Source organism: Misgurnus anguillicaudatus, chromosome 18 (assembly GCF_027580225.2).
Source record: "Misgurnus anguillicaudatus chromosome 18, ASM2758022v2, whole genome shotgun sequence".
NCBI classification, from domain to species: Eukaryota; Metazoa; Chordata; class Actinopteri; order Cypriniformes; family Cobitidae; genus Misgurnus; species Misgurnus anguillicaudatus.
This window is the reverse complement of record NC_073354.2, coordinates 5,611,167-5,634,384: the sequence shown is the minus strand read 5'-3', so window position 1 is coordinate 5,634,384 and position 23,218 is coordinate 5,611,167. Positions and strand designations below refer to the sequence as shown.

The following is a 23,218-nucleotide window of genomic DNA, read 5'->3' as shown; positions in this document are numbered from 1 at the left end:
AGACAGACATGCAGGCAGAGAGACAGGCAGTCATATAGACAAACAGACAGGCATACAAGCAGGCATACAGAAAGGCATGCATACATACATACAGACAGACAGATAGACAGGCAGACAGACAGGCAGACAGATAGATAGATAGACAGACAAACATACAGGTAGGCAAGCAGACAGACAGTCATATAGGCAGGCATATAGACAGACAGGCAGACAGACAGACAAATAGTCAGACAGACAGGCTTATAGGCAGGCATACAGACAGGCAGACAGCAGGCAAGAATACAGACAGGCACAGACAGACAGACAGACAGACAGGCAGACATACATATAGGCAAGCATACAGACAGACAGACAGACAGACAGATAGATAGATAGATAGACAGACAAACATACAGGTAGGCAGGCAGACAGACAGACAGACAGACAGACAGACAAACAGACAGACATATAGGCAGGCATATAGACAGACAGGCAGAAAGACAGGCAGGCTTATAGCCAGACAGACAGACAGACACCAGACAGACAGTCAGACAAGCAGGCAGACAGACAGTCATATAGGCAGGAATATAGACAGACAGAAAGACAGATAGGCAGACAGACAGGCTTAAAGGCAGGGATACAGACAGACAAACAGACAGGCATACCGACAGACAGACACTCAGGCAGACAGGCATATAGATATACATACAGATAGCTAGCTAGATGGACAGACATACATATAGTCAGACATATAGACAGAAAGACAGGCATATAGGCAGACAGACAGAAAGGCAGACAGACAGACAGACAGGCAGACAGACAGTAAGGCAGGCAGGCAGGCAGTCAGGTAGACAGACAGTGAGGCAGATAGGCAGGCATATAGATATAGATACAGATAGCTAGCTAGATGGACAGACAGACAGATAGACAGGCAGGTATATAGACAGACAGACAAAAAAACATACATAAATAGCTAGATAGACAGACAGACAAATAGACAGACAGACAGACAGACAGATATAGCAGCAGAACAGAGTATCTCTTTAAACAGGTTGGTGGGCGGAGCTAAAGTGGGTGTGTTTGTGTATGAGTCACAGACAGTAAAGAGTTTCTAACAAAGACGAAACTGACGTCTCCACCTGATACACAAACAGTCCAAACCACAGTCACGCAACTCAGTCATGTGTGACAGTAATCCATGGACAATCAATGAAGCCTCCACAACAGCGTGTTATTCCAACAACAATGTCACCAGGATATAAATGGCAGATTTGATCACTAATAAAGAAAGCAGGTACTACTGAGATAAGTAGGTCAGACTGTCTGACGGGTGTTTCAGGTGAACTCCACAGCGCGATAACAGATCATCACAATAACAACTTGTGTTGCTGATATTGCATATTATAAATCTGGTTTATTGGAATTGCACTGAATACCTTTGATTATATCCAGTGTGCAGTGTCTAAGTAGTCAGGCTTTGTACTTTATTTAACTCAGGAGTGAATCAGAAGATATTTGTATTACTAAGTCCAAAGTTCAGTGAAAGAGCGTCACGTTTTTGCGAATTATCCACTAATATCCTGCAGATTGCTTCAAGAGCAAACAACAGTTAAGCCGTAATAAAACACATACCACAGTGTAATTATAATGAACCTGGTGCCATAGGCTGTGTGACCTCACTAATGCTTAATGCAGGTAGCTGTGTTTATCCGAGTAAACACATAAGGCCACAGTAAGCCCTACATCTGTCAAGTTGATCATTTGCTAAATAAAGAAATATTAGAGATGAATTCAAATCAGCACCCAAGTTATTGCACAATATTTACTCAGAATCCTAATGCCATCCTATGTGTATATGACTTCCTTTTGTAAACCAACCACATTAAAAGTTATAACATCGTAATAATAATAATATCCTAGCTCTTTCTAGACTTGTAATGACATTGAATATAGTATTCATTTTTTTAAACCCATCCATCATCATAAAAGAAATCCATCCGACTCCAGTGAGTCTTTTGGAGCAAAATACAGATCCCGGCAAGTCACCCCGTGGAGAGAAGAAAACAAGATCCGCAAATCTGAGATCATGGTTTTGTAATTTGTCCCTTAAGTTTATAAATCGTATTTACAGATTATTCCCTCAGTTTTATACATTGTGCGCACGAGTTAACAATTCATTGCTCTCAGATGAGGGATAGGGCTACAATCCGTGAGTACAGTTTGCAAAACCGTGGGGACGGATTACAAAATTGTGCAGGCGGTTTATTGGTACGGATTGCAAAAACTGATTGTTAACTCCTGAGGAAATCGTTTAATAATCTGTGAGTATGGTTTGTAAACTGAAGGGACGAATTCGGATTTTTTTCTGATCTTTCGGATCACATATTTGTGGGTATTGTTTTATTTTCTCCAAGGGGTGACCTGCCGGGCTCCGTAGCAAAACAATACGTTTGTTAAAGAAAAGAATTCATATTTTGAGTGTATTTAACAATTGATATGTCACGTTTGAATGTAAACAACTAGATCAAAAATGCAGGCACATCCAAAGCTACCCCATGGCAATTCACCCTTCGCTAAGCCCCACCCTCCTTAGTTACTGTCGCTAAGTCTGTCAAGCTTTTGTGACTTTCAAGTCTATTACAGTATGTATGCACCGGTGTCAGATTAATTCATAATTTTTGGCAAACAGGAGAGATATCTAGAAGAGCAAGACCAAAGACAAAACTGTATATACAGTGTTGGGGGTAACGCATTACAAGTAACGTGTAAACAAGTAAAGTAATGCATTACTTTATAAATGTACAAATGTAAAAAAGTAATGCAAGTTACTTTCTTAGTGTAATTAATTAGATGTAAAATATGCACTGAATTAAATTAAACATGGTCACATTATGCACATTATGCGTACACGCCTGTGTGGGAACAGTTTGAGTCAGAAACTGAGATAGCAGACCAGAGCTCGACATTTTTGTGATGATGAAATATGCAATTTCTGAATGCAGAACTTTTCAGTCATAAAAACACCTGCAAGGCCTGAAAGAGATCAACCCTCAGCCAAGAAAAATGAACGCAAAAGTAACTAAAAAGTAACGTAAGCATTACTTTCCATTAAAAGTAACTAAGTAACGCAATTAGTTAATTGTTCGGAGAGTAACTTAATATTGTAATGCATTACTAATATATATATATATATATATATATATATATATTAACTGATTAAAAAATAATTTAATCAGAATTTAAGCTAAAGCCTATAGGTCCCAGCGCAAGCAGCAGCCGCCGCATACGCTGACCATTCAAATGGAAAACACACAGCTTTGTTCATGCACAGCAGGGTAAGTAAAATTCGTGAAAATAATCTAATAATTATCAATCAAACAGCTTATCTATAAGTATTGTGGAATAAACATAAGACATTAGCCTGACCACTTTGCAATGATAACACTTTCCTGCTTATAGAACTAACGTTAACCCCGGGAGAGCCGCGATCAGATTCAGGTACTCAGGGGTAGGCCGTCCATTAACAAAATGCTAAAATATTTTTAAAGTATGTCAATCAGCCTCCGTCTTGCCTTTAATCATCTTATTTTACGTTCAAATATACGCATTATGTCATTATTTCCTAGCAATGATGTGCTGAGTTAACTAGCTAACATTAGCACGCTCTTACATTGGAGCAAACGTAGATGCTTTTTTTAATCCTGTCAACATTTAGTTGTGAATAAGGCCTTTCAAACTGGTTGATCCACGTCCGGCGTTTCTCTACTTGGGTTTTAGGTTTCGGGAAGGGAAACAATTCCACCAACCCGTCCAAACTTTTAGGATACCGTGTACTGGATTTACATAATCTATACGAAAGCTTGACAGACCTCCCGTGCCTAGGTACCGTTGTTAAACCACGATTGGCCTGTTGCAATTTATAGGCATGGCTTAGCGAAGGGTCAATTCATGTGTATTTTACGAGGGGGCTGATTTGTACGACCACCTTCATATGTTTTTGTACGATTTGCTTTCGCCCATTTTGATGTTGGGGTTAGGAGCGGGGTTAGGGGTGGCGTGCTTTTTATATAATAATCGGACATTTTTGTAAGATTCACCCTGTACGAATTTATATAGATTAGTCAAGTCGTAAAATACATACAAATTCTCAATCCTATCTTAAAGCATTTTGTGGTAGTCACAAAATATTTGATTTATTTATTTGTGTTTATGGACACAATTATCCCTTTTTTTGTGTGTCACTCAGCACAAATTTCTATATATTGTTCTTCGTGTACCTCAACCACAACTTTCTTTTCCGTGTCATTTTATGTATTGTTTTTTTTCCCCATTTTTTTCTATTTTTAAACCATTTTCACTTGGGGTTAGACTTTGGGTTTGGGTTAGGATGTCTGAAATGTAACAGAAAGTGGTTCTTACCCCAATCACAAGTGGCAATGGTAAAAAATATTTACATAAAATAACCAATACATAAAATAACACAATAAAAAAAGTTGTGTTCGGGGTCACGAAGAACAATATATAGAAATTTGTGCTAAGTGACACGAAAAAGACATTCCTGCTCATTGACACGAAAAAAAGAGGAAAATTGTGTGCATGAACACGAAAAAAATAAATCAAATATTTTGTGACTATACCACGAAACGCCTTAAGATTGAATTAAAATTCGATCATTGTTGACTTTGTGTTTCGTCACTACGCATACAGTATAACAACTAGTGACGAGACTCGTGATTTTTATTTCTTTTTTTTTTAACTACTCAGTACAGTAATTGATGTAAGATCATATTGAAATGGGTAAATATCGCCGGATATCGGTCAACTGCTTTATTAAGTTTCATCATCTGAGCCCATCTTAGATCAGTGCTCTTGCTTGCAGACCTAAAGACCCTGGAAACATCCCATCTCTTTAATAGACATTTGCCTTGTTCTTATTGTCTGCGACTAGTGCCAGGAAAGCTACGCTAGTCCTTTATTAGCACAAAAAGCCAACTTTTACACAGGATCTGAACAGCAGGTTTTTTGCCCTTTAAGGTGCCTTTGTTTATAATTAGATGCATCTGCTGAAAACCTCTCAGTAAAAAACTGTGTGAATGTCTTGGACCCAAACCATCTCAGAAGTCATGGCTAGTGATTTAGCACAGAATTACAGTCATTTCATATTGTGGGAGACCTTGACGCCAAGGTCTCTGCTTGTTCACGGTTAAAGTTCTTACTGGTTCCTTATAGACACTTGAACCAAGATGAAAAGCATGAGTAGAAATGTACAACTATGTTTTTAAGCAATAAAATTGCTAAAATCCCTTTAAAGTCTATCCTCTGTGTACTATGTATTACACAAATAGTGGACATAAACACATCCAAAGAAGGAGAACATGATAAACACATGGTATAAGATCCATTAACCCAAATGGATCTGTGCTATCCATGACACTTCCCAAGTAACATCTGCTAAACCTCCAACATCAACAAACAATGAATGTAATGTAAACCAGTATGAAGAGAAACACAATATCCAAATTATCTACAATGTTGCATATCATCCTTAACAAGTAGTCACAAAACAACTTTATTAGGATTTTACACAAAGACTAAATGTCTAAATAAATGAGTTTCAGGTTGCATAAAAAGTGCAGCCAAATTCAAATGACTGACCATGGCGTCCAGCCCAAGATATTTCCCTATGTAAAACAACCATTTATTATTCTGTAGAGAAATAAATGATTTATTATCAATTTAATGGCTGCATTTAATAGTGGAAACTGACATCTGTTATCAGATATATGTATAAAGTTATCCTAAACTGCAAAAAATGACTTTCTTACTTAGTATTTTTGTCTTGTTTTCAGTACAAATATCTAAAAACTCTTAACTTGAGATGCATTCTGCAAAATGACCTAAGAAAATAAGTAGTGCTGGGCAAAGATTAATCGCGATTAATCGCATACAAAATAAAAGTGATTTTTTTGCATAATATATGTGCGTGTACTGTGTCTAATAATTGTGTATATTTAAGCACACACACATTCATATATTCATTTCAGAATTGTTTTACTTATATATAATTGTTTTTAATTTATTTTTAATATAGAGTATATAAAAATATAAATAAATATATATAAACATGTAAATATTTCTTAAATACATAAATGAATGTGTTTGTATTTATATATACATAATTATTACACACAACACATACTCATATTTTATGTCAAAAATCACTTTTATTTAGTATGCGATTAATCGCGATTAATCTTTGCCCAGCACTAAAAATAAGTCTAGTTTTTAGACATAAAATATAAAATTTAAGTGAAATTGTGCTTAAAACAAGCAAAAACCAGCCAATGGGGTAAAATGTTTTATTTTAATTAGGCGTTTTAAAAAAGTTAATGGGTTACCCCATTTTTTGCTTGTTATAGGCACAAATGTAATTAAATTAGATATTTATTGTCTAAAAACTAGACTTATTTTCTAAGGTCATTTTGCTCACCAAAAAACGCATCTTGATTTAAGAATGTTTAGATATTTGTACTAAAAACAAGACAAAAATACTAAGTAACTTTGTTTTGCAGTAATATATCACTTAAAACACAAAACAAATGAGTTTGCCAAACTGAGAAATTATAAACTATTAGAAACTGATGGTGTTTAAGAAACAATATGCCATGACAAAATACTAAACTACACGTTATATCATTTATATAGTCTAATTAAAAGTATTTCAATAAACAAATACTTTAAAAATATGACCTTATCTTGAGTTTTAGTTTATTTTAGATAAGTGTTGGTCACGCTTAGCGACAAATAAATAAACACCGAGTTTCTGTGTTGGGTTATGGGGGTAGATTTCGCCCACTCTGGTAACCATCGTTCAGCCAAATATCACATGTTTTACAGCTATTGATTCTCATCAATTATACTTTAAAGTGCATCATAAGAGAATTTAACAAATTTGCTAACTAGGTAGGCGTTGTAGTAGTAAACATGTTAAAATTGTACCACAGAATTCACGTGAATGTCTTACCTCTGATCCAGTTTACAACCTGAGTCGGTGTCCAGTGTGTTATCGGCTCCATTATTCTGCTGTGTGGGTAAATCAGCTGGAAAGTTTCACTGAAGTTTCACCAAAGTTTACCGCATCATACACGAGCAGTCTTTACTCATAACAGCTGAACACTGATCTGATCTGATCACAGAAACAGCGCTCAGACTCAAACCCACGGACCGAAACTACAAAGAGAGAGAGAGAGAGAGAGAGAGAGAGAGAGAGAGAGAGAGAGAGAGAGAGAGAGAGAGAGAGAGAGAGAGAGAGGATCATGTTACACTCAGGTTTGTTTATAGTGCTCCAATATGCGCTTTAAATTATTGTGAGTGTATGTTTACTCGCTGTAATTTGGGTTTAAATCATATATTTGTCTTTTCCTTCTGTTTAAGTAGCATTACTCTTCTATTACGTTGGTATGGTTCTTTACAAATAAATGGAAGTTGCATCGTAAACCAGTGGTTCAAACTTTTTAGGCGTAGGCATCAACTGTGTGCTTACCATCATTTATCAAAATATCTTCATAATTTTTTTTAAAAATACCTTTTTCATAATTTATTACATTACTTTAATAGAATTTGTTTATCCTACTGTGGAAGTCAATGGTTACAGCAGCTGTGTGCTTACCATCATTTATTAAAATATCTTCTTTTGTGTTTATCAGAAAAAAAAAGATATTTTGGGTGAACTATCCCTTTAAGTTTCATTTGGTTCTGTTGATGTTCATTTAGATACAATGTATTACAATTTACGAATCTACTTGGGCAGTGCTTTGTAAATCAACAAATAATCTAATCGAAACTAAAAACGTTCAAATATACAATAAAACATATAAAATATAACTGACTGCTTGTTTGTAAATAACTTCAAAATAAATTTATTTAAACAGATTTTTCAAATATCACGCAACTGATATTTTTTTGATAAACACTGCCCTCTACCGATCAATCAATATATAACTCATTTATGCATTTTATTGTAGATAATGTAGATTTATTTAGACTTAGTTTAGATTTTTAAGGCATGTGGGTCCGTGTACGTTTTATTCATTTAATATCCTATCTGAAATCATGTAAAGAGAAATGGGAAATCGGTTCGTTTTTTCGTTTTTCCGTTTATGTCATAAAATGGAAAATTAGATTACGGCTCGATTTTTCATTTTTCATTTGTGGATTACAAATCAGTAAATAGGTTCTATATTTCATTTACGCCTCTGGTCGGCGCTGAAACGCCCCCTTCATCTGATTGGCCAAACCGTGGACTGGCTTCCTTGTGTCAGTCCTTCAAGTTTGCCAAAGCAGGGCTCACTGATAACTCTGCATGAAATTTGATGCAGAAATATATTTCTTAACACATAATTAATGCTGCTGCGAAGCTTTGCTTCTAAAGCACAACACTTGAGAGATTGCAAGCGGCCAGCGGCTCGCCGGAGTTTTGCCTATCGTTTTTCAGCGGACCACCAGCGGCAGCCGCAGAGGTCCGCGCTGGTTTATACCCATAGATGTGTACATATCTATGGTTTATACCAATAATGTTTGCTAGCTGCCCACGTCGGTGGTTCATAATCATTTAATCACGCAAACCAAATGTCTTTCAACACAATAATAAACTATTTACATCAGCAAATGCAAATTTATTATTGTCAGTAAACAGAATAAATATCCAAATGCATATACATTATTTATCAGATGCATTAAAACCAACGTGACTTACAAATAAAAACAACCAGTTTACACTTTTCTGTAACGTTACCCATGCAAAGTTATCCATGATTTTACATTTGCAGTAAAACATGGTAAATATAAAATCGACCATGGTTTTACAACAATAACAAAGAATAAACATTCTCTTACAACAGCATAGGTTAGAATTACATTTTAGTAACCACAAACTTTACCATGGTTTAAAAATGTATGGTTACCATGGTTTCACTCCAGCATTACTATAATACTACTATACTGCCCTACAAAGCCAAAGCACAGTAACTATGGATTTGGTCAAAATTGAGTTAAAGGTTGAAATGGGCTTTGTGAGATCTGATGTGTCTTGTGACAAAGTCTCCTGGTGTAATTTGTCTCGTCAGAGAAATGTGTTTTTGCAAAAGTGCAGTAAAAAACTTTAAGGGCATGTTTCTCAGTTTCAGTGTTTGCGTAGTTACTGAACTTAGCCTTTGTAGAGCAGTATAGTAGAACCACGGCAACAAAACCTTAGTTTAAAAATTGATCTGCAGTTTCACCAAAGTAAAACCATGATATGGTATATTGTGCTTCACAATACATGCCATTTTAAGAAAATGCATGTGTCAAGGTTACAAAAGATCCCTTAATCAGCCCGAAGTAAATGTGACACACTGAGGAGCTTATTCTGGAAACAAATCAATATTCATATCACAACAGCTCTAATACAATACAAGACAAGTGTTAAAGCCATGTTTAGTTAACAGACAGTTATTATTATAGGGTAAGTTAGCAGGATTTCAACCCACTTTGTGTTGTTACAATGTCTGTAATATGTAAATTAACAATATTTGGATGATGCAAAACATAATTTTGGTTAGTATTGAGGACAAATAAATGGAAATAAATCATTAAAATTAGCTAAAGAATAAAGAGTAAAAAATGTTTTTCAAATATAAACATGTATTGTATTTGTAACAATATTAAGTGGGTTGAAATTCTGTAGGGTTGCGCTTTGGTGCAGTAATTACAATATATTACATTTGCCAGTTGTGTATGTCCATCTATAGAGGCCATCATATAGGCCTAATGTCTTTGTGAGTGTTTACGTCATCTGAAGTCTTCACAAGTGAGGCTGGATCTAAACAGAGCCGTAAGCTCTAGTTATCTTATGATGTGTATCCTGATGGACAAAAACAGAAAAGCAAAATGAGAAGAATTAGGATTGCTGCTGTTCATATTATTTCAAGCAAAAGCTTTTTTGCACTTTTTATTATTTCATTACTGGAGAACAAGGTCATAAGATGTTTTAGTGTATGTGAATGCTTGTCTTAGAAGAAGTGTTTTTTTTATTATCATTTTTTTTACTTAGACTGGGAGAGTTTAAAATGTGAAAAAGCCCTGCCTTTTTATTGTATTTTTGTTAAAGAGCAATTATGGTTGCAATTAAGTAAGCAACAGTTTACTGTCTGGGCTTGTTTATGTAGACAAGACCGACATTATCATAAAGACAGAGCGCAACACTTCATAATCTGAAAACCACGCTTACCGGAGACGGTTGGATTGTTTTCCCCCGGTGGGTGTGGTTTTCAAATAATGCGTTGTCTCTTAAATTCCTCCCGCTTTTACTCACAGCCTACACATTAACTGCTGTCAGCATTGCATTGTGACCGAATCTTTCAAACAGGAGCGTCACATTTCCGGCTGACATCAGAAGCATTCAGGCCAATCACAACGTACAGATTAGCTCGCCAATCAGGGACACAGTGCATTTCAGATCGATGAGTTCTGTACAAAATCAATGCGTTTGAGGAAGGGAGGAAATCCAAAGCTATAAAAATGTATGTGTTTTTAACCATAAACCACACAAACACATTGTATTGTACCAAATACACAAAATAACGTTGTTTTTACCAATGAAATTGGATGCACTTTAAATAAATAAACCACAACCTTAAACCTGTGAACAGCAATGTATTAGTTTGAGGTTGTACTTACTAGTTATGAGATTCATAGCACCTTAGAGATGTTTTCTGACAGGTCTGCTTCAACTCTGCTTGCACGGATATCAGCATGGAAAATCTACAAACATAACATGCAATTTGTCACAAACAGGGGCGGCGTTTGCGTATGGCAGGGTATGGCAGTTGCCATACCCTAGCATTCAGACAAAACACCAGAAATCAACAGGTTATAACGATGCTCATTAAAGATAATTTTAAATATTTTCAGTAGAACATATCTGAACATTGGTACATCACTAATATGGATAATTTACACGTGTGCTCGACTTCATGCTATAATACAGGAACCGACATGCGGATGACATCAACATGCCGCGAGAGCGGTTTGAAAGCAAACTCTTCCGAAGATTTCTCGCCTCACCCTCGCGGTACTTTGATGTCATCAGCCTGTCGTTCTCGCTTGCAGCGCAGCTTTTAGTCCTTGCAGGAGGTCTCATGATGAACGCTGCTGTTATAATCTTTATTTTCGCAAGTAAACTCCTTTTTTGTTTTAACATTCAAACGGACTCACGGTTCTCCCCCACACTCGCGCATGCATATTGCATACATTATTCAAGAAGTAAAATGATTTGCCCTCTGTGGATAAATAAACATGTTCTCTTACACTGGGAAATTGTTGCACAGTCCAAGTGTATTAATTATTTGCGCGCGTTTTTGAATATGGCGACTTGTGGAATAAAACACGACGACAAAAGGTAAGACTTGTTTTTGCATTTAGCCCTGTTTTACTAAGAGTTTTATTTAGTGTTTTAGTCTTAGTTGGTTAGCTGGTTTGGTTAACTACGTCTGCTCTATCACATAATTAAAAGTCTTTATTGTGTTTAATAGTGTTTATTGGCGGCTGTCATGACAAGATTTGTGAAGGGATGTTACAGTATGTTTTGATATTATCTTGTTTTAGTTTATCTGTTGCTGGAGTTGCACTTAGTTAAGAATGACAACATTTGAAAAGCATTTTAAACAACCATGATTTCTATTTTTGCTTTTCAATTGTATATTGCTTCCGTATTGTTGTCAGTAAGTGTACATCCGTGCAATCATAGTATGGTTTTGTACAGGTTGGTGGAGTATGTACACATATGGATATAATGTGGTTTCATAGATTCGGTATTTTAATGGACTACTTGTAGGAATAATTTTTTCCATACCCTAGGTTTTCGTGAAACGCCGCCACTGGTCACAAAGCAATCAATATTGATTTAAAAGATGTGAAACACTGAAAAGAAAATTATAGTATACAAAATATAACAGAATCTATATTTATAGGTTTACTTGTTCATTTAATATTGCTCATATGGTGCCACTCATGTTTGGATGTTAAAACCTTCCTGGAATAACTGCTATAAACGCAGAAAAAATGACAAGATGGTCCGTGTACGTTTTGATAGTTTGTTTTTTCGTTTAAACCAAACAACAAAATAACGAGAAACCACACGTTTTTCGTTTGTCGTTTCAAACAAAAAAACAAAAACCGCTAAAATAAGAGCCGTTCTTCCGTTTTTGGTTTCTGAATCCAAAAACGAAAAACGACTAAACCAAATTCAAATAACGGTCCGATTTCGGTTTTTGGAAATTCCTTTTTTCATTTCTCCGTTTGAAGATCTACATTAAAAGTAAGACAGGTTGGCCACGTGACGCGGAAGTTATAGTAAACACAGTCTATCAAAATAAAAGCCAAGGTTTTAGAACGTTCATAATAATATGCAGCAGTAACATTACACCAGAGTAATGTTAGAAGAAAATAAATCAATAAATAAATATGCTTATATAAACCTGAACCGAAAGAAATATGTTAGCAACAGTAGTTTATTACAGTGATTTAATATCGTGCCTGTCCACGTACACATCACCATTCATGAGCGCATTTGGTTCAATACAGTACTAAGAACTTATTGTGTGTGCAGAGTTGTTACTGTTAGCGCTATATTATATAATTAAATTAATATTTAATGTGGTTTCCACCTTAATGGACCAAACTGTTAAAAAAAATGGACCAAACTGTTCCCCTTTTTTACCAGCAGGTGGCAGGTTTTAAACGACTGACTGTATTGTGTCTTTGGTAACTGTGTTTTAAATCAAGATTACTGCTACAGATGTATTTATTGTTGTTTATTTCATTACCTAGTTATCATTATCGCTATTCACCCCCAGCCCAGCGTTAAACCTGCATGCCCTTCTGTTTTAACATTTATTCAACATAACACATACATGCTTTCAATGACATTGCATGTGCAATCATAGAACATTCACTGTGAAGCCCTAAGGTAAGAACATTTTACAAGGTCCTCAAAAGAAAGTCCAAAAACATAATTGCATTAATAAAAACGCTTAGTGCTGTCCACACTGAGTACATCAGCAATAATTGCAACAAAACGTTTCCAGTAACTTTTGAACAGTCCTGCTTATTGACTTGGATAAATATTTGCCCATTCCTCTGTACAGAACAGCTTTAACACCAATATTGGTGGGTTTCCTCACATGAGCTGCTTGCTTCCTCATCCTTCCACAACATTTCAATCATTATAAGGTCAGAACTTTTGACTTGGCCTTTCCAAAACATTCACTCTATTCTTCTTTAAGGTAGGTGGGTAGATTTATTTTGTCACAATATAACAGGTTATAAAGTATAAATTTAGTTTGTAACTCCCTTCCGCTATAGCAGACAATAAACATTAATATAGAAGCAATTATAATAAACCGAAATGAACTATAACCAGTGGAGCAGTGCTGAGGATGAACTAGAGTTTACCAATCTGATAACTTGGGGGGGGGGCTGCTCTGCAGTCCGGCAGCAGAAACTTCCCAGAAGGCAGCAGGGTGTACAGGCTGTGGCTGGGTGGGTACTGTCCTTTAGTAATTTTTGGGCTCTGTGTAAAATTAACCATGGTTTTCCTACAGTTAAAACTAAAAACCATGGTTACTGTAGTAAAACCATGGTAAACACAAAATACCAAAAACCAGTTAAACCATGGTTAGTGTAGTAAACTCGTGGTTTGCTTATATTAATCAATACACCAAAAAAACAACAACATGGTTACTACACTTACCACAATAAAACCATGGTTAATTTTTGTAAGGCACCACACCTCACAACATCACAGATGCTCAGGAGATGGGTAATGATCTTCTGAACAGTTTTAATTTCCCTGAGTAGAATAGGAGGAGTGAGAATATGTGTGTGGGGGGAGGGGCAGATGGACAATGATGTGGAATTGAAAACGGGGGTGGGGTGTATTTTGTCATATTTCAGACCTCTGAATGAAATGCATGGTTGGTTGTCTTCTCTGGTCCAGTAGACTTTCCTGTTTTTCACATCTGCATACGCGCATCGCCCAAACATTAATTCAAATTGTATAATGTGAGGAACTTATACTAGACAGATAACATTTTTATAGCAATATAGAAGCAATTATAATAAACAGCAGAATTAAGCCTTAGGGCTTCACAGTTAATGTTCTGCAGCCATAGATTGCAAATGCAATGTCATTGAAAGCATGTATGTGCTATATATGTTGAAAAACTGTTTAAGACTTGTATGGATTATCTTTACTTGGGTAACAAAATTGGGGTGTTGTATGTTATACACACTGGAATGTGTATAGAGGAGAAAGATTCACACACTATATAGCACACTGGTAAATCATTATTTTGGCCAGATGGCCTACTGCATTAGGACATTTCTGATGTTAGTTTGATCTGAGATGCTAGGAAGCTGATAGCAGTGTTAGAATCAGGTTAAAACAGAAGGGCATGCAGGTTTAACTCTGGGCTGGGGGTGAATGATGACAATGAACTACACTAGTCAACATTTGAAGTGGATCAAAACATTTTCTAAAAGTTATCATAAAACCAATACCCCAAACCTGTTCTTGTCTTAGGACAACTTTGATTAACCTTTTTGATCCACTTCAAATGTGTTACGTCCGTGTAGGTGTGTCTTTGTTGTTGTGTCTCTCTCTCTCTCTCCGCTGTCTCTCTCTCCAGATACACCCAGTTTCCCGATTGGACCATCAACATGTCAATCATTGCAGTATATAAATGACGTCACATCAGGTTCCACCAATCTCCATTCTCCTACAGTTTTAAAAAGGACGCCAGTTCAAACGCGCGTCAGTCATTTGCGGCTCATTTACTGTATTTACTGTACAATTATACACCATTCTGTTACTGTGTACTGTCTGTTTCGCTTGTTATATTTACCCCGCCTGTGTATGTCAGTTCATTCTCGTTTTTCGTTATCTCATTTACTCCGTTGTTTTGTCCTGAATGTTCTGGCGTTTCGTTTTCCCCGTGCCGGGGAAAGGCGGACAGGTAAGATTGTCGCGCGACATACATTGTGCACACGTAGGGAGATATTAATTTTGTATTAGACACACTAGTTTAGGAGTGAGTGCCACCCTTGTATGTTTTTCCCCGACTTTTAGCTAGCTAGTGTAACGTTAGTTTAGTTAGGGCGTGTATACGCTGAAGACCTTTTGTTTTATTTTTTTTTATTTTCTTTAGATTAGTTTAGAGGTCTTTAAAAATAGTTAGCTTCGTTTTGTTTTGTTTCTTTCGTTGATTTAGCACCACTCTCGTCCCCTTTCCTTTGGTTCTGTGTTTTGTGTTCTACCCTTGTAAATATTGTAAATATTATTTTTGCTACTCTCATTTTTGTTTTCTTCTTATTATTATTATCATTATTATAATTATTATTATTCACGCTTTTGTCACTTTGTTCACTGGTTCACATTTAATAAATAATTTTCAGTTTATTCCCGTGTCTGTCTCCTTCCATCCAAACACACACACACCCAAAAAGGAAAAGCTTTTCAAATAAAATGTTACATCCCTCACCCTAGACAGCCTTGGGTCGTAACACTAGTGTAGTTGCAAATAAAATCGAAAATGAAATGAACAACAATAAATACATCTGTATCAGTAATCTTGATTTAAAACACAGTTACCAAAGACACAATACAGTCAGTCGTTTAAATACTGCCACCTGCTGGTAAAAAATGTGAACAGTTTGGTCTATTTTTTAACAGTTTGGTCCATTAAGGTGGAAACCGCATTAAATATTAATTAAATTATATAACATAGCGCTAACAGTAACAACTCTGCACACACAATCAGTTCTTGATACTGTATTGAACCAAATGCGCTCATGAATGGTGATGTGTACGGGGATAGGCACAATATTAAATCACTGTAATAAACTACTGTTGCTAACATATTTCTTTCGGTTCAGGTTTATATAGGCCTATTTATTTGTTGATTTGTTTTCTTATAACATTACTCTGGTGTAATGTTACTGCTGCATATGAACGTTCTAAAACCTTGGCTTTTATTTTGATAGGCTGTGTTTACTATAACTTCCGCGTCGCGTGGCCGGCCTGTCTTTCTTTTGGTGTGGATCTTCAAACGGAGCAATGAAAAAAGGAACGTCCAAAAACCAAAATCGGACCGTTATTTGAATTTGGTTTAGTCGTTTTTCGTTTTTGGATTCAGAAACCAAAAACGGAAGAACGGCTCTTATTTTAGCGGTTTTTATTTTTTTGTTTGAAACGACAAACGAAAAACGTGTGGTTTCTCGTTATTTCGTTTTTTGGTTTAAACGAAAAAACAAACTATCAAAACGTACACGGACCCAAGATGCATGGTAATATGTTGTGAAAAAAGTACATAGTGAGTTAATACGCTCTCAACTTGCCTGAGTTTACATCTCTGGCTGTGGCTCCCTGCAGAAAATGTTGAAATCTTCAGCTTTTCTTCTATTAGAGGTTATTTTGTCACTCCTAAAATAAAAGAACACCTTTTTGTCTATATATGTTTACGATAAAACATGTGTTTGTTTGTTTGTACTAGTTTCACCAAATATTCACGCTATATGAAAGTTATTTTCACTGTTTAACTGTGCAGTACATTGCATATTTTAGCCTAAACAAATTAGCCTACTTCCAGCATTGACAACCTGAACAAAGCTATCACATCATCTCATCAACACACGAAGTTGCTTTTTAAAAAGCCAACACTTAATAAACAATGCAAAAGCTATAGTTACCCTAACATTATCACTTTTGAAAAGCGTCCACATGCTAACAGAAGACAAAAAACATTTCTACGAAGTAAATATTCAACAAACGCGTTTCTGTTACGTGTCAATAATAGTTGTGTGTATTATTTGTGTATTTTGAGGGACTGAAAACAGTTAAGAAACCCGTAAAAAAGAGGAGCTTCGTTGTTGTCGTCAGTCCCGCCTCATGGTGTTGAAATTGAGAAAAGAAGGCTGTTCGACTTCCTGCGGCCCCGCTAGAACTGACAGACGGATGACGTTAAAGTGCCGCGAGAGCGAGACTAAAGTACCCTTCGTATGATTTCTCGAACCGTTCTCGCGGTTTTTGACGTCATCCGGCTGTCGGTCCTTGCAGCGCTGCATGAAGTCGAACTAGCCTAGTGTTTTAAAAAGCACACGCGTCATGGCAAAGTCATACATTGACATAATCACTACAACAATTTAAAATCTCCTCAAATGATTATGAAATCACAAACTCGTTATGTTGTCTAATTCATATATGTCCACATTACCACGCCTGCACGTGGACTATATTGTATTAAACACTAGGTACTATATCTCTCATTTTTTCCCTGAAAAAACAGCATACCAGCAAGACCAGCATATGTTGTGTTTTGGTGCTGGTTTGCTAGTGAACACCAGCTAAACCAGCATCAAACCAGCATCAGCACCAGCATTAGCACCAGCTAAACCAGCACCAAACCAGCATTAGCACCAGCTAAACCAGCATTAGCACTAGCATCCCATGCTGGTCATACCAGCATATGTTGTGTTTTGGTGCTGGTATGCTGGTGACCACTAGCTTAACCAGCATAGACCAGCATAATTCCCATGCTGGTTTGATGCTGTTTTTTTCAGCAGGGTTATTCTATCCTTAAAATTCTTTTAAACTGAAATATTATAAAAATGTATGTATTTCGTTAAATAAGCCCTATATGCAGTCTCATGTTATTTTCATGTATTTTCATAAGATTAGAATTCTTAGTTTCAGTAGAAACCTAGCGGTTTGCCACTGGTGTACCAACGTGGTCCAGCAGCGCCAAACACCAAGAAACGCCGGCATAATCATAGCATAATCAGCCGCATCCTGCTTACACTGTAAAGATAGCGTTATTTAAATTTACTTTTTTTTAAATTTTGTATTGACCTATAGGCTACTAAACGCATGCAGTCAGTGGAGAGTCATCATAATTAGACGAGTGAGATCAAAACTTGGCACAGAGGCTGCGCGAGAGAGTTGGTGAGCATGGAGTGGGGCTGAAACGCGTCTGAAGCGCCATTAAAAATCAAACATTATTTTCTATGAATGTGCACACACCGACGGCAACTGACGGCGGCTGTCCGCTGTGACATAACTGTAAATATTTATAAATTCAACACTTCTGAGGTGTAATCATGCAAGAGGCGCAGTTTCCTCTGCTGCTGATTAAAACCCGTTGGCTCTGTGTTTTTTAAATTACTAAATGTTTGATCTAAAGTCTACATTTACTCAATGTAATGTAAAATGTAATTTAAAAATGTTTCACCAAAATGTTAAGTAAATTATAGTTAAAGTTAGGCGTGAAACTTACTCATTTTTTGTAAGTTGAAGATAAATACAAATAAAATTAATTTGAAATTAGCAATAGGCTACAGTTTTAAAATCTTATATAAGTGTGACATTTACAAATATATTGATTAAGATGTACAAGAAATATTAAGGATATGTTATTCATTAAAAATAATATGTTTAAATATTTAAATACTTCTTTTATTTGATGTATACACTTTTTTGGTATGTACATTTTAAACACAAAAAATTGAAATCATTTATTTTGGTTTGTCCAACTAAAAAAAAACACCTAAGTGACATTGTAAGATAATTAAATCATTTATTTTAGTGATATTTACAAAGCCACTGAATCATTTTGTACAGTGCCGGATTTAAAAGAGAGAGTGTCTTTAAAATCTGTATTAACACATTAAAAATATTAAATAAATTGTGTTTTTATTGGAATGTTCACAGTTGTTTTTATGTAGGCCATTTTCATGAAATTGTATTCCTTTAATTACTGCGGAACAATTAAATAACAGATGCATAGGAGCAGACAAATGCATATAGGTCAGTCAATGCAATAGAAAATGATGTGCAAACACTTGATTTCAATTTTACAAAAATGCATGCAAATAAGCTTGTTTTAAGAATGAAGATATCCTCACAAAAGTGTTTATGAATGCTGATACCCTGTTTATGAATGCTGATACCAAATGCATAGTTACTGTGCTTTGGCTTTGCAGGGCAGTATAGTAGTATTGTAGTAATGCTGGAGTGAAACCATGGTAACCATACATTTTTAAATCATGGTAAAGTTTGTGGTTACTAAAATGTAATTCTAACCTATGCTGTTGTAAGAGAATGTTTATTCTTTGCTATTGTTGTAAAACCATGGTTGATTTTATATTTACCATGTTTTACTACAAATGTAAAATCATGGATAACTTTGCATGGGTACAGAAAAGTGTAAACTGGTTGTTTTTATTTGTAAGTCACGTTGGTTTTAATGCATCTGATAAATAATGTATATGCATTTGGATATTTATTCTGTTTACTGACAATAATAAATTTGCAGTTGCTGATGTAAATAGTTTATTATTGTGTTGAAAGACATTTGGTTAGCGTGATTAAATGATTATGAACCACCGACGTGGGCAGCTAGCAAACATTATTGGTATAAACCATAGATATGTACACATCTATGGGTATAAACCAGCGCGGACCTCTGCGGCTGCCGCTGGTGGTCCGCTGGAAAAACGATAGGCAAAACTCCGGCGAGCCGCTGGCCGCTTGCGATCTCTCAAGTTTTGTACATTAGAGGCAAAGCTTCACAGCAGCATTAATAATGTATTTAGAAATATATTTCTGCATTAAATATCATGCGGAGTTATCAGTGACCCCTGCTTTCCATCGCGAACTTGAAGGACTCTTATTCTGCCTGACACAAGGAAGCCGGGCCGCGGTTTGGCCAATCAGATGAAGGGGGCGTTTCAGCGCCGACCAGAGGCGTAAATGAAATATAGAACCTATTTACTGATTTGTAATCCACAAATGAAAAATGAAAAATCGAGCCGTATTCTAATTTTCCATTTTATGACATAAACGGAAAAACGACAAAACGAACCGATTTCCCATTTCTCTTTGCATGATTTCGGATGGGATGTCGAATGAATGGAACGTACACGGACCCATGTGGTTGCTACTTTTCCATATTTTTCTTTATTTTGACATCATGGGCCATTTACATCCATAGATTATAAATTAGCCATTGATTATAAATTAGCCAATGTGTTACTGCAGGAAACATGTTTTTATCAGAACAATGTGACATACATGTAACATCCCTTACGAAAAATAACCATGTTTTTTTATTGATTACTTCTGGTAAAACCACAGTTTTACTTATAGGTTTTACTGCAGAAAACCATGGTTTGTGCAGCACGACCATGCTTATTTTGTGGTAACCATGGTTTAACTAGTAACCATGTTTTTAGTCCTGTAGTTATTTTTTGTAAGGGATATCTATATAGTAAAAAATACATATGTTACTAACCAATACATGTATACCTCCTGAATGTACTTATTTTTAATTAGGGATGCACGATATATTGGCAGACATATCGTTATCGGCCGATAACTGCTTATTTTTAATATTATCGGTTATCGGTCTGATAGCAAAATTAGGCCGATAAATAAAAGCAGATAAATTATGGATTATTTTGGTTTGTTGAACCACTTCACTTGCTCATTGCTGGCCATGTGGAGTTTTGATTGGTGTTTCTGTGACATAGCACGAAGATGACACTTGTTGCGGGCTTAAGAAGAGTATGCTAGTCTAGCGCAAAGACAAGATGTCCGCGGTCTGGGAGTTTTTCATTGTGAAATTAATATGAATATTTATCGGCCTATATATATCGGTTATCGGCCCCCAAATATAAAGAGTTATCGGTTATCGGTATCGGCCAAAATTTCCATATCGGTGCATCCCTATTTTTAATTATATTGTTATTAATAATATATTATAAATAGGGTTGTCAAAACATTAATCATGATTAATCAAATTCAAAATAAAAGTTTGTTGTTGCATAACACATGTGTGTGCACTGTGTGCAATCATTTTGTATATAAACACACACAAACATACGCATGTATGCATTTAAAAAACATTTCCATGTATATATATTTATTTAAATATTTTTTACATTATATTTTTAAAAAGAACATACATAAATAAAAAAATGTATGTGTGTATATATGTGTGTATTTATATATACTTAATATTTACACACAACAAACACATAAATATATTATGCAAACACAAAATATATTTTGTATGCGATTAATCTTTTGACAGCCCTAATTATAAATCACCCTTTGCTCCGACAACCACTGTAGGTATTTGGGTAGCCACTCAACTAACCATTTGCCTCTTAAAAAAAAAAACACGCAGCAACATAAAAAGCACATTAAAAGTGTTTTTATTACTTTGACAAAACCTTTGATTTATCTGTAATTTGACAGAGCTATTAAAGAGTCTATAAAATAGAAAACATAAAATATATTTTACTTTACTAAAAAAATAATAGGTTTCCTTCATTTGTAATGGGCACAGCACATTTGAGTTTTCATTGTTGTGTAAAACAGACACATACGCTCGAACTATCTATCAGTAGAGCATCTTTAAACTTTTCAAGCAAAAACAATCCAATAAAGAAAAAATATACTCCATAAATTGGAAGGAAAATACAAAATCCAAGAGCATCTATTGGACAACACATGCATTTGAGTTGTGTTGTTCAGAATTGAGCTGTTCTTCACATATTGCTGTCATCCAGGCCTGACGCTCTTCTGCAGCATCAGCACTCAGAAAGAAGGTACGTTTACTGTCCCTTGGTGTGATTGTCCAGCCAAATCTGTCATCATCACCATCCAGCAAATCCATATTTGCTCCAGCCAGATTAATAGATTTGTCTATTGACTAGGCAAAAACGACACACAAGATGCATACAACTACTGTATTTACACAGTACATTTTGGGGTCAGAGTAGATATTGGTCAGCAGCCGGTTAAAGGAAACCCCTTCAGTTCTTTCACAATTAAAATGAAGAGGTTTCTTAACTTAAGAGGTGCTTACAACTGAGCCCAAAGATGTCCCCAGATGTCGTCATGGTAACATAACAACAAAATGACGAGTAACCAATCAATGCTGTGACATTTTATTACTATTTACTTTACAGAAATATCAACTAGATTGCATTTACATTGCTTGCGCGTGTGTGCTAAAGTTAACACTGATAAGCTGATCACTGTTATAAGTTTCTTAAGAGCCTGGCAAAGCTGCGATGACTTCATGTACAAATCATTATGCTTCACTCTTACCTCTTCATTAACGCCGTAGAAAAGATTCCCGTTTCTGATATGAAACCACGCAACTTTCCAGCGTTTAGTGTAGTGCGTTTTCTTAAATAACCATCCTTTTTTACACTTGTCTATTATTTCTTCTGGATGGTTTTCATCGGTTGTACCGTTAGAGGTCGCCGATTCAACAGCCATTACTCTGCTCATTCTAAAATGCAGCGTTCTACATATGCGCATGCGCGACTTTTATTCTAGAGGAACTATATTTCCGCTAAATCGACGAGTAAGCATAGGCTGCGTCCGAAACCGCATACTGTATAGTAGGTACTGAATTAGATGAAGTACCTACTTACTTGGCGTTGAAACAGTAGGTACTGTATATGAATCCTGGTAGTATGAATGAGATTCGGACGTACTACATCCGCCATGTTGTTACATCACGTGACATACGTCGTCATCACGTCGTGTCATTTCAGTGTGAAAACAGCCGCGTGCCTCTTCTTCTTCGTTGGATAACTCTTTGTCCGGGGCATCATGGGATAGTGAAGCGTCCATCGTATGCACACTGCAAAATCTAACCGGAAGTAGTAGGTCATCCGGGTACTTTTCGCATACTGTTTTTCGAATACTGTGTATTCGGACATACTACTCGCCTCGCCTACTGCTTTTCGCGTACTATATAGTATGTAGTAGGCGGTTTCGGACGCAGCAATAAAGTTCAGTATGGTAATTATTACTCCTATATTTATTTATTCCAACTAAGCATATAAATATACAACATTTAAGAATTAAAGCTAGCAAAAAAGCAAGGGTCACTGCAATTATATAATATTAAATTTGATATATTCTATGATTAATTATTTTAAATTATAATAAATCCTTAGTTCAATTCAAGTTTATTTCTATATCGCTTGTAACTTGTAAAACAGCTTTACACTGCAAAAAATTACTTCTTACTTAGTATTTTTTTTAATCTTGTTTTTAGTACAAATATCTAAAAACTCTTAACTCAAGATGCATTTTCTTGATAAGCAAAATGACCCAAGAAAT

At 35.8% G+C, this 23,218-nt stretch overlaps 2 protein-coding genes and 1 long non-coding RNA gene across 3 annotated transcripts in view; all 3 read right to left on the bottom strand.

The window, feature by feature from the left end:
* The window catches only part of ipcef1 (interaction protein for cytohesin exchange factors 1), a 73,473-nt gene extending 66,251 nt beyond the window's left edge, over positions 1-7,222 (bottom strand). Inside the window, exon 1 of the mRNA XM_073855447.1 lies at positions 7,004-7,222. Within this exon, the coding sequence (XP_073711548.1) occupies positions 7,004-7,055 (52 nt within the window). The 5' untranslated portion in view covers positions 7,056-7,222. The remainder of the gene's footprint in view (positions 1-7,003) is intronic.
* A 1,417-nt stretch (positions 7,223-8,639) lies between these two features.
* Positions 8,640-10,809, bottom strand: LOC129443878 (uncharacterized). The gene is made up of 2 exons (XR_012358553.1): positions 10,696-10,809; positions 8,640-9,880 (listed from the first exon to the last, which is right to left on the bottom strand). It is a non-coding gene; the product is annotated as an uncharacterized lncRNA (long non-coding RNA).
* Positions 10,810-21,268: 10,459 nt separating this feature from the next.
* Positions 21,269-22,411, bottom strand: LOC141350318 (uncharacterized). Its single transcript, XM_073855414.1, has 2 exons — positions 22,190-22,411; positions 21,269-21,788 (listed from the first exon to the last, which is right to left on the bottom strand). Exons 1-2 carry the CDS (start codon positions 22,403-22,405, stop codon positions 21,573-21,575), a joined length of 432 nt encoding a protein of 143 aa, XP_073711515.1. The 5' UTR covers positions 22,406-22,411; the 3' UTR covers positions 21,269-21,572.
* Positions 22,412-23,218: the final 807 nt, after the last annotated feature.

Excerpts from the sequence above, each read along its gene's own strand:
- LOC141350318 (XM_073855414.1), bottom strand. The coding sequence starts at position 22,405 with ATGCGCATATGTAGAACGCTGCATTTTAGAATGAGCAGAGTAATGGCT. Across the intron at positions 21,789-22,189 it reads TCTACGGCGTTAATGAAGAG|TCAATAGACAAATCTATTAA; the intron begins GTAAGAGTGAAG and ends GTTTTTGCCTAG.